This window comes from Curcuma longa, chromosome 3 (genome assembly GCF_044706935.1).
Source record: "Curcuma longa cultivar G26 ecotype Majalengka, Jawa Barat chromosome 3, ITB_CL_G26_1.1, whole genome shotgun sequence".
NCBI lineage: Eukaryota > Viridiplantae > Streptophyta > Magnoliopsida > Zingiberales > Zingiberaceae > Curcuma > Curcuma longa.
In genome coordinates this window covers 19,132,930-19,145,425 of record NC_133863.1, presented here as the reverse complement: position 1 = coordinate 19,145,425, position 12,496 = coordinate 19,132,930, and the positions used below count along the sequence as shown (strand labels likewise).

Sequence of the window (12,496 nt, the reverse complement as noted above, 5' to 3'; positions counted from 1 at the left end):
CATGTGCAAAACACTAAGTCAATTTGATGATGATAAACATCAATAACTCAATATAGTAAAAGAAGGTAGTGAAAAGGGAGCAATTGTTAACAAAATTCATTTGTAATCATTGTGAGGATTATGGATTAATGAGAAAATTTATTGATAAGAGAGATTCTATGACCTATAATAACTAGGTTTGCAATTCACTTTCTCTTATTGAAGGCATCATCTTAAAAAAAGTTAAATTGAAGCCTTTCAATCCTCTAATGCTACTGAAGATAGAGAGATACAAAAATTTGTTATATCTACTAGATTATGAGATTATATTATCTAAATTCTTATGGTAGTAGAGCTCCCATTTAGTGTCCTAGGCAGGGTCATAGATATGAAGCTATAAATGGACAATGTCTACCACTTAATTTGTGAAGTAAACGAGGAAATCAAGAGACACTTATAGTTTTTTTTAATATTGTTGATTGATAATTATATATGTTTAATTATCTTAATTTGATATATTAATCCGGATATAGTCTAGCCACAATTAATTCTTTTCTAATGACCCTTAGAAGTGTGAGGTTATTAATGAAAGTCGATTATTTTAAAAAATATATAATCATTTTGCAAAGTCATTAAATTATGAAATTGATATCGGTAAATATTAAATAATCTATTATTAGTCATTATCAATATGTTAGGAGAGTAATTTATTTATGTTCACTAATTTATATTATAGCTAAGTGGTGGTTAATAATATGAAGGATTAACTTTGAATTTGAAAAACATTGTATGAATTCTCTTGCAAACTTTGCCTCCAAGTGATTGCAAAAGAAATCGACTGTGTTTCTTTCTCATTCATTAGAAAGTGTGAAATTGTCTCTCTTATGATTACTTTAAGAAGATGATATATGTTCATTATAATATATGTCTTCAATTAAAAACTTTAGTAGATGAGAACTAAAAAAGTGTCTAGTGATATAAACCCATTTAATATTGGATTGTCTAGAATAAGGAAGATCCAAAGTTTTGTGGGCTTACTAGCTACTGAATCCATTACTTGACGAAGTAGGCCATCCTCCAAGAGCATCTCAATTCCTTACCCATTTGATTAAAAAAGTGCAATATAGAGGAGATGTTGGTGAGGAAGAAGGAGATGATGATGATGAAACTTTTGAATGGAATTTTTGCTGATACATACTTTAGACATCTCAACTTGAAACACAATTAAAGGCTACAAGCAAAAAGAAAGACAATTCTTGTAGCCTCTACTATAGTGAAATAGAAAGAGGAAAGTAAAGCTCTTGATTTTAAGAAAAAGACTCCATTAATCGATAAATAAAAACATGATGAGAGTTATGAAATGTCTTCACCTTTCGACATTGTAGTCCTATGAAAAGATGATAATGATATCGACGACACTACAAATGGAGGTGATGATAGTGGAGATACATGTGGTTATGAAATTTATATTCCCTCGACTCTAACACTTGAGCTTTGGACATATGAGCAAGGATATACACATGTAACAAATGATGATGATTATGATCCTAAAACTATTAAGAGTTTGTATAGATGTTGATATAAGAAGGAAGGGAAGCCTTGACGCAATAGTAAAGTTGCTGCCATGTCATCTTAAGGTCACGGGTTCAAGTAGTGGAAACAATCTCTTGCAGAAATGTAAGGTAAGATTGCATATAATAGATTCAATGTGGTCCGATTCTTCTCCGGGACTCTGCACTCGCAAGAGCTTCGTGCATTGAGGTGCCCTTTATAGATTTTGATATAAGAGTGAATTACAAAATGAAGCTTATGATTATTTATATACGGAGAGTTTAGTGGAGATTCATTCTTGATCGAAGTTTATAATACTTTAAATTTTCTTATGATAACTTTGAAGCATCATATGACAATTCATCATATTAAGCTCGAGACACATGAATATTTTTATCCTAGTGCCTATACTAATTTCGATTTGGGGGTATCTTTCCAAGTCTACTTCCTAGTGGTGAATTAAGACATGTTGATCTACATGTAAAGAAATCAATATTAATAGATGATTATTTAATTTTAGTGTTGGAAAACTATAACGATGTTACAAGAATCAATACTTCCATCCAATACATGACACTGCATATCGTATGCTTCACTAAAATTAATCTAATTATTTGTGTACTTTTTAATTTGTGTTAGTATTATATCAACTTCTTTTTATTGAAAGAGAACTCTGTTTATTTACCTTTATCTGACAATCTCAAGTTATCCAACATTGGAAATCTTATATAAAGCTAATATCAAAGGTCAAAATCTCAAGTCGTATTGATGTTTCAGATTTACCTAAAACAATAGTATTTCAGAATTAGAGTTTCAATGTATGGTGCCGATGGAAAATTGGATGAAGAAAAAGGAAGGAGATGAAAAAGAAGAAAGATATCAACATTTCTAACTCATATACGGAATGATATAATTTTAACATTATATATAACAAAAGCTAAAAAATACAAATGTAGCATGTCAAAGGTGTTAAATGTTAGTATGACATGATACTAATCTAGATGTTTGACACAACATGTCGAGTAGTTTCAAGTTTTGGTAACTTATGGAATGATACGTTTCGCTCAGCACGGTACAAAATTTTAAATCATGACTAGTAAAAAATTAAATATAGAATATATATATATATATATATATATATATATATATATATATATATATATATATATATATATATATATATATATAGTGAAGACTCATTTATTTAAGAATTATTGTATATTATATAGTAATGCATACAATATATTAAAAAATCAAAACCATCATCCCCCTTTTCCCTAACTATACAATAGTAAAATCTAATTTCATCTACATTCTTAAAAATTCAGTTGATGTTTTTACTTACTCTTGAAATGCTAAAATTACATTAAATTTCATAAAGAATTTAAAGTTGAATTATCTAGATAAATATATCATAAGTAGTGCATATGCATCAAAACTTTAAACTTGTCACAATTTAAATTATAGATGTAAGGTTTTGGACAGAGTGCCACTAGTATTAAACTTCAAATGATTAACATTATTTCATTATGTGCAACAATAGGAAAAGTATAGATTTCAAATTTATAGTGATAGCTATTGCTTAAGCTTCAATAGGCACTATATATTTCACAAGGTTGTGTCAATGCATGAACTCAACAGCTAATGTCTAAATATAAACTTAGTAGTGAACATCTATAACTATCAATATTAAAATGGTTTCTTTAATGAATACACACTTGTATTGAAGAAGAAAAAAATATCGAAACCATATCGCATGGCATAATATGATACTAAAATCTTATTGTTCTGGGTTAGAGACTACAATCATGACTCAAAATTTTAAACCTTGATAAATATAATATTTCTTTTTTGTTTTGTATGATTAGATAAGATCCATATAACATCCCTAAATTGATATAATTAAATTGTTTTTGACTAGGTATTTTTGATTGTTGAGAATTTGCACTTATTATCTGATTGAATGTTCTATTGTTTCTATTAATTAATAATTTTTCTTCTTTGACACAGATGCTACGTTCAAACATACCATATGCATTGTCATTTATTTACATGTACATATTTTCAAAGACTGATGCTTTACTCTATTTTCTTATTATTGCAGATATTTAAGACTTCAAAATGTGCTTTGTGTTGCAGAAACATGTGTAAGAATAAATATAATTGAACTGAATTATACTATAGATGTAATATGCTATCATAGTGGACTAGTTGTCAATCTTGAACTTTTTTGAGCCTAAACCCTATTTTAAGAATTATGAACTCTAGAAATCATTTTCCTAAATGTGCCAATTTTTATATTGACAAAGTTTTGACAATCTTCTATCAGATATGCCCATTATTTGTTGTACAATAGCTAGCTTATTATAAGATGTGTTTTACCAAATTAATTGCTTTATAATTACTTGAAAAAAGGGATAAGGCTGTATATCAATTATTATTCGAAACTTAAGATGGCTAAAGAAGTCCATTTAGGTTATAACTTGATCTTTCTTGGAAAAGGGTAAAGGGAGATGCTAATAGATAGGTAGTGTTTTGTTAAATTGCTTGTTCTATGGTTATTCATCTCAAGCAAGGTGAAGTGCTGTTTATGAATAAAGCTTCCTAGGTATTGCATAAAGATTTAAATAGACGAATGCCACTTTAAGTCATAAGTTATGCACTCTAACTCTTTTGGAGACAAGAACGCATATACCCTTTAATAGGTTATTCTCATATGAATGAACCTCCTTCCATATCTGTGGGGCCGACTCTAGGGGGCCGTTGAGGTAGCGGATCTACCTTTTTTAATAGGTTATTCTCCTGAAGGAGAGCATCGCACTGTAATATCTTGGTAAAGATTGCTACATCTCCATGAAAAATTAAGTATAATGTTAAATATGTAAGAGTTCTCACACCATAGATCGAATAAGAACAAATATTATAAAAAAATTAATTGTCTAAGATTTGGAATATGAAACATAGGAATGTTCACTGATAAATTAATAAAGATAATTTACCAGGTAGTAGATATGGTGATTAAGGGAATAATTAATATTTTATATTTACAAAAGATAATGGATAAGAGAGAAGATAAAGATGATAGAGAATTTGAGTTTTGATGGAGACACTAAATCTAAGTTTTGGGATGACTTATGTGTGGTATTACAAAATATTCTGCTAAATGAAATGATTTTAATAAAAGATCAAAATGGACATGTAGGAGTAAAAAAATAAAGAATATGATATGGTGCATGAGAGTTGTAAGTTTGGAACAAGAAATGAAGTAAGGTTTTAAAATCTTGACCCATGTTGAGATTTTTGTTTCAGACCGGAATGATACCGTTTCGGTATCGTGCCATACCGATATAGTTTTGGTATTTTTTAAATATAAAATATATTAATTATTTTTTTTTAAAAATATATAATGAGATAATTTTATTAGATTTTAATTGAGTCTATTTAAATTATTTCAATCATAGTAGCTGGGAGTTGATTGAAATTATTAATTTAATTAAACTTAAATTTGCTATTCCTTGTTTTGCGCGATTGCATCTTTGCAGATGCTTGACGGTAGAGGCGTCGCGCGAGCCCGACGACGTCTCCAGAGGTGTCGTGTGAGTCAGAGGTGTTACGCGAGCCCGATGACACCTCTGGAGGAGTCGTGCGAGCTTGGCGATGCCTCTGGAGGCGTCGTGCGAGCACTGCGATGCTTTAGGATGCATCGCGTGGTGACGAGGATTCCTCCGGACGAGTCATGAGAGCTTGGCGGGGATCCCTCTGGATGAGTCATCAGGCTCGACAAGGCTTCGGAGTGCATCGACACCAGAGGCTTGACTGTGCCTGTTTCAGTCCGATAGCGGAATGAAATTTTTTGTCTGTATCCGACGAAACGGCTCGAGATTTCATTCCTTGAAATGAAGAATAGAACACTATTTAGATTTTGCGATAGCATATGAATTTATACTAACTAAAATATTTTTCAAGAAAAGAGAATACTTGATTGCATTCAAAAGTGAAAATAATAAGTCACAAATTTACTTTCTTATGATTAGAAAAAAAGATAAAAAGATTTGTAAAAGTTGTGAGGTCATCCTTGGTGAAACTTAAGTACCTAATACAGGTTAGTAGTGTTGAATATACGCCTCAAATATAGTATCAATAGAAGAAAAATATACATGATTCTTAGAAGTAAGTGGTGGAAGTCAAAAAATAAGAAGCAAAATATTTAAAGAGAGGGTAGAAGTACACGTATAACAACAACAATCAAGTCTTATTCTACTAGGTGAGATCAGCTAGGGTAGTAGTACAAATATTAGGTGAAATATATAGTGATTTAAATATGGTATGAGATAAGATGATATTAAAGTTGAAAATGATAGCTAAGAGTACTCGATGAGTTAAAGTGAGTACAACATCAAGTAAAAAGTTTGGTAGTGGAATGAGAAAGTACAGGAGAAAGTGAATGAAAAACAAACAATTTATATGGTATTTTACATTTGTAACAATGAAAAAAACTTAAAAAAGTATATAGTAGTCAAAAAAGGGCAATAAAGAATTGAATGAAGCTAAGAATAAAATTTTTGAATGCTTATATTGATAATTGAATATAAAAAAGGGAAAGAGATATTTATAGAATAATTAAAGCGAGTGAGAAAAATAAGAGATCTTAAATTATTATTGAATGATGAAATAAAAATGATAGAAGAGATATTTTCATCAACTTTCTAATGAAGATTTAGACGACCAATTTAACTTAGGTAATTTAAGTAGGTCAAAGGAGTATAAAAATTTAAATTTTTATCATAAAATTTAAATATCAGAAGTAGAATAAGCTTTAAATATGATGCAAAATAGAAAAATAGTTGGACCAGATGATATTCTGATAGAGGTATGAAAGTGCTTAGGAAAATAAGGTATTAAATGATTTATAAAGTAATTCAACTTGATGTTAAAAAAATGAGAGTAAGTACTCTAGTTCACTTGTATAAGAACAAAGGAGACATACAAAATTATGTAAACTATAGAGATGTTAAATTAATGAGTCATCATGAAATTTTAGAAAAGAATAATAGAAAAAAGACTAAGAAAGGAGATTACGGTGATTGAAAATCAATTTGAATTCATGCCCAGATGATGATTAATAATTAATAATAGAAGTTATACATCTTTTCAAATAACTAATTGAAATATATTGGAATAGAAGCAAAACTTATATATGGTATTCGTCGATATAGAAAAGCCTCATAATGTTCCAAAGGAAATTATAATGAGAATTTAAAAAAAAAAGAGGTGTTAACATAACACAGATTGAATTAATTAAGGTTATGCATAAAAATGTAATGACAAAAATAAGGTTAAATCAAGGATCAATAGTTCTTAGTCCCTATTTTTTTATACTAATCATGTACGAACTCAATGAACACCATCCAAGACATGGTACCACAGTGCACATTGTTTATAGATGATATTGTTTTGGTAGATGAGATACATGAAGGAGTAAATGTTAAATTTGAATTTTGATTGGAAGTGAAATATTTTAGACTTAGTAGTGTAAAGATAGAATGTATGAAATTTAAATTTAACAATATTTGATGTAATGAGACAATTATTAAGATAGAAGATGACGAATTATTTGTAACTGAGAGTTTTAAGTATTTAGGATTATTTTACAAAAAGTTGGAGGGATTGAGAAATTGAGAAAAATATCTTATATAGAATACAAGCAAAATGATTGAAATGGAGGAGAATGTTTGATATTTTTTGTCATTGTAAAGTACCTTTAAAATTTAAAGAAAAGTTTTATAAAATGACGATTAGACCTTCTATGTTATATGGAGCCGAATGTTGGGTTATGACTCAAGCACAAGTAGAAAATGAGAGTTGTGGAGATGAGGATGTTAAGATGGATGTGCAGACATACGAGAATGAACATGATAAGAAATGATAACGTTAGAAAGAAAGTTGGGATTGCAACTATTGAAGGAAGACTCCGGGAGGCACATTTAAGATGGTATGAATATATACTTAAGCAATCAATCAATGCTTCACTTAGACGATGTGAAATTATAACAAATATGCATATCAAACGAGGAAAGTCAAAAAAGACTTGATTAAAAATAATAAATAAGATAAAATTTATTTAAATATAGATAATGATATAGTAGGGGATAAAGTCCAATGACATAGAGGGATCTATATAACTGAACCCACCTAGTGGATAAGATTTTGTTGTTGTTGTTGTTGTATTTGGTTTTTTTTTTCTTCCAAATTTCGTTAGAAAAGAAAATTAAATATGGTGCATTTGATAAATCCCCCAATTATGCAAATTTGAATTTGCAACATTTTAACATAGGGTGTTCTAGTAATCTATATTAGGAAAATCTTTAGCAACATTCCATTAGGACATTTATGAAAATATCTCAAAAGAGTTCAATTTCCACCTTAAAGTCTACATAAGTAAACTTCTGTTCCCATTAATTTAAAATTGTAGCAATTTGTTATATAAAATGGCATTAATAATATACTTCATGATACTTGTTTATTTTATCGGCGAATGTATTGATGAGATTAATTAATGACAATTAGAAAATGCAACTATTGTTATCATCGCGATAGGTCTAATTTATCATTATGTGCATGACATGTATCTTTATTATATTGGATTCTCTAATGCCCCTTATTTTGTATATTAGTGAATTTTTTAAAACATGTTTCAACTCTTAGATAATCAGAAACTAAACTACAATTGTGGCATATTTCTGTATTTTGTACATTTCCGATGAAGTAATAATCAACAAAAATGAATTACCGCTTAATTGCAGGAGTTACTTCGAGGTTGCAAGTTGCAAAGTTTGGTGTTTAGAAGAGTAATATCCAAAACTCAGGTAATTTCAATTTTGATTCTTGTCCAACATTTGAGATCTTGATTATAATAAGCATAGTGAAAATAATCACAATATATTGTGTAATTCAATGTTTTAAGTTTTGTTACTTCTAAGTTACCAAGAGTTTGAGGATCAGTATGGGCAATTTTGTGTTGCATTTGTATGCTTTGTCATGCACTAAGACCAAAATATACAGAAACTTCTCAGGGGCAGTTAAATGGTCAAAAGCATGCTCATTATGTCTTAGAAAACACCTGCACGTGTTACATAATATGTATGTTTAACAAATCAAGGGCTGAAATATTCTGTATTTAAAGAAAATTTGAACTTGCTCTTCTTTAATGATTAAATAGGTTAATGAACAAATGCTCAAGACAAACACAATATTCTCTCTACGAATGCAACCACTGTAATTAGTGTATCTAGTTTTGATATGAGCTGCATGTATATATATCTTAAATAATTGACAATAATTAGTGTATCTAGTTTTGACATGCACAACATGGATATATCTCTTAACTCTTAGCCTGCAATAAATATGTATTTGTCTATTTTCTTTCTTTATTATGCCATTGGTTCTCTACTCTCTAGGTCAATGGAGTTCTAATGCTTCTTAAACAGCACAGACATACACTGCAATCTCTTGAATTTTTTCTTTGCCACATTCCTCCTGCCATATTTGAACAAATTTTCAGATGTATGCACATAGATGGTTCTGAAACCCATGGGATCCATGATCTTTATATCAAATCATCTCGTGTATTTGACAACAAATCATCTGTGGTTCCTTTTGGTCTTTTGTCTTTTCTAGTATCTGGGAGGTACGCCTAATTCTTGTTTACATATTTGCAAGTATATTTAGATTTTCATCAAGTAGTTTCATGTTTGAGTATATTCATTGCATGCTCAAAAACATATATATAGGTCTCATGCTGTCAGTTTACTGCATACAAAATTATTGCATTCAGTTCAGACACATACAGTTCTCAGAAAATATTTAAGATTAACTATATTCATTATAATTTTGATAATTTTAATGACTTAATTAATATAAATAATCTGATAAATAAGCAATGGAATATTGATCAATTTAAATGATTGCTTTCCTGAACAAACCACTTCAAAATTAATATGAAAAGTAATTTTCTTTGGGAAGAGATTTATCAAAAAAGTTCCATTCATTTCTGAATTATTTCTTAAATCCTCTGCATACTTTAACTTGAATAGATTGTGCAATTCATTTGTTGAAATCCTAACATGTGACTTTTTAATTCCATAGGTGAGAAGGCTCAGTCAAGGTTTAAAATCTCGACTCGTGCCGAGGTTTCGGTCCCGGACCGGAACGATACGGTTTCGGTACCGTATCGTGCCGTGCCGATATAGTTTCGGTATTTTTTAAATTTTAAATATAAATATATATTAATTTTATTAATATTTGATTATTAAATATGTTAACTATTAATAATAGTTTGTTTTTTTAAAATATATATTTAAAAAATAAAAAATTAACTAAATCAAAAAATTAAAAAATATATAAGATTATTAGAATTTAAATAAAATAAATAAAATATATAATTAATTATATAATTTTATTAACATTTTAATTAAAAAAATCAAACTTTTCCTCCCTCCGCGCGATCGCGCAATCCCGCGACCGCGCCGGAGGCGTCGTGTGACTCTTCCGGCGAGGCCTCTGGCGTCGCGCGACCCCTCCGGCAAGGCTGCCGTGGTCGCGCGACCCCGCGGCCGCGCTGGAGGCGTCGCGCGATCCGTTCGGGCGCGACGGCCGTAGGTGCTTGCGAGTCGCGACTAGTTCGGCGACGCCGTCGGGGTTGTGCGATCACTCCGGCTCGGTCGCCGGGGTTGGGCGACTACTCCGGCGGCTGTGCTAGTGCCGGCTCGTGCCGGTGCCGGTGCCGGTCGGCGGGCGGAACGAAATGTTTCGCCCGTTTCGACCGGCTCGACACGAGATTTTAATCCTTGGGCTCAGTTTCACATCAAACTCAATCCCCTTGTTTATTTAAATAATCAATTAGTAATTCTCATTTGATATTTTTTATGTTTTCACTGGATCGAATGAAAACTAGATTATGCGTTGTTCTTCTGCAGTCTAATACTAGTATATGTACATGACCATCTTATTGGCTGCGTAGGTCTATCTAGTCCATATTATTGTAAATGAATAATTTGGAAATTAGTTGATTTACTGAGAGGGCATGTAGATAATTTTTGAATAGTGTGTAATTTCCATTTTCTAATTGTTTTTGTATCAATGGCTAATGCTAACACCAAATTTAAAGAAGTTTTTTCTTTCCCTTCTCAGGGAGTTGCACTCACTGTGTATCTGTGACAGTAAGTTACAGGCAATGCATGCAAAATTGCTTTTTGATGTTCTCGTGGAGTCATCTTCTCCTTTAGTCACCCTTGAAATATCAGAAAATAATGTTCGTAGCCAATAAATTTTTACTTAACTTTTCTCAATCAAATTATGCCTCAATTATAAATATAATTTCCCTTCAGCTTGCTGGTTGGCTATCTAGGGTTGTGAGGGAACCTTTGGATTCTTCATCATTTATTGAACCAAAAATGCCACTGAAGTCACTCAGGGAACTGACCTTAAGGTACTATATTGTTTACTTTTGTTAAGTGTAGCTCTATAGTTCTATGTTACTTTCCTAATGGGATTTTGGATTTTGTTAACACTCAAGGGGGAATAATTTAAACAAGGAAGATGCTGAAGATCTCTGTTATATCTTGGTTCATATGCCTGAATTGCAATGTTTAGATTTAAGTGACAATGCCATAATGGATGGAGGAATCAGGTGCTTATGTATTTTGATGCATTCTTCACCTTTCCTGTTCAGGGAAACACCCTTCGAACTAATATACCTTTTATCTTTTTATTTGTGTAAACAGTTTTTGTTATTGCCACTGGATAAAATAGTTCATGATATTGTTTGTGCGTGCAGGAGTCTGATTCCTTATTTTATTTGGGCTCTTTTGAAAGATTACCCTCTTACTGATATTAAGTTAAATAATTGCAATCTATCTTGCACTGGAGTTGCTAATCTTTTAAGAAGCCTCCCGCCTTTAAATACACCACTAAATACGTTTTCTGTGGCAGAAAATGAACTTGGCAGGCAAGATAGGCATCTGTGCATTGTCTTCCCATTTATATACTCTGTGAACCAGTTTTTCTAATACCAAGTTCATCTTTTAGTTTTATTGCAGCACCACTGGCAAAGTTCCTGGCTTCCCCTGGTGTTAGAAAACTCAACATTGAAGACGTAGGACTAGGAATATTAGGTTTTCAGCAACTTGAAGATCAAATACCCAAAGAGATGGCTCTTCAATACATCAACATAAGGTTTGTCCCTCTGTCTGTCACATGCATAAACACAAAATTTAAAAATTTTCTACCTCGATTTGTAGCAAGAATCGTGGTGGGAACAAAGCTGCATATTTCATCTCTAAAACCCTCTTGTATGCATCAAATATTACTTGCATCAAAGCTGGAGGTAATATCATGCCTCCTGAATCTGTGGAAGTCATTTACAGGGCTCTGAAAGAATCAAGAGGTATGTATTTATGTCTATTTGCTCTTTCAAATCTGGGTTTTCTATAATATCCAAGCTCATTTAATAACATTTTGATGTATTTTACCTTTTAAACAATATTCATAGGTGAATTCAATTGTAACAAATGTTTCACTTTGACAAATAGCTGAATTTCTGCCACATGTCATTTTCATTGAAATTCTGGATATAGTCAACCATCATCAATGTTCAAAATCTATACCATACTAGGGTTTTCTGTAAATGGAATAATATGGTTTCAATTTGGTGACGATGTTTGGACTTGTGCTAGTGAAGAATTCCAAGTGTAAGGAGGAAGGAAATAAGGATGTGTTTTTCTTAATTCTCAAAGAAGAGGATAGATACCCAAGTCAGATTCTATGTTGATGTTACCTTTCTCTTGTTAATTTGATACATGTTACAGATTATATAAATAAAATAGGAAATATAGAGATATGACTCTACTTATTGCTTCTAATCCATTAATGTTTGATCTCTAAAAGGTATGTGAATATATGAGAACAA

At 31.0% G+C, this 12,496-nt stretch overlaps 1 protein-coding gene across 2 annotated transcripts in view; it reads left to right on the top strand.

Annotated features, from left to right (window-relative positions):
* Positions 1–12,496, top strand: part of LOC141825303 (uncharacterized) — a 62,739-nt gene that overhangs the window by 21,551 nt on the left and 28,692 nt on the right. For both annotated transcript variants that reach the window (XM_074712691.1, XM_074712692.1), the window contains exons 8-16: positions 3,635–3,677; positions 8,334–8,396; positions 8,988–9,217; positions 10,720–10,840; positions 10,917–11,017; positions 11,105–11,218; positions 11,366–11,536; positions 11,617–11,763; positions 11,829–11,974. In XM_074712691.1, coding sequence (XP_074568792.1) covers positions 3,635–3,677; positions 8,334–8,396; positions 8,988–9,217; positions 10,720–10,840; positions 10,917–11,017; positions 11,105–11,218; positions 11,366–11,536; positions 11,617–11,763; positions 11,829–11,974 — 1,136 coding nt within the window. The remainder of the gene's footprint in view (positions 1–3,634; positions 3,678–8,333; positions 8,397–8,987; positions 9,218–10,719; positions 10,841–10,916; positions 11,018–11,104; positions 11,219–11,365; positions 11,537–11,616; positions 11,764–11,828; positions 11,975–12,496) is intronic.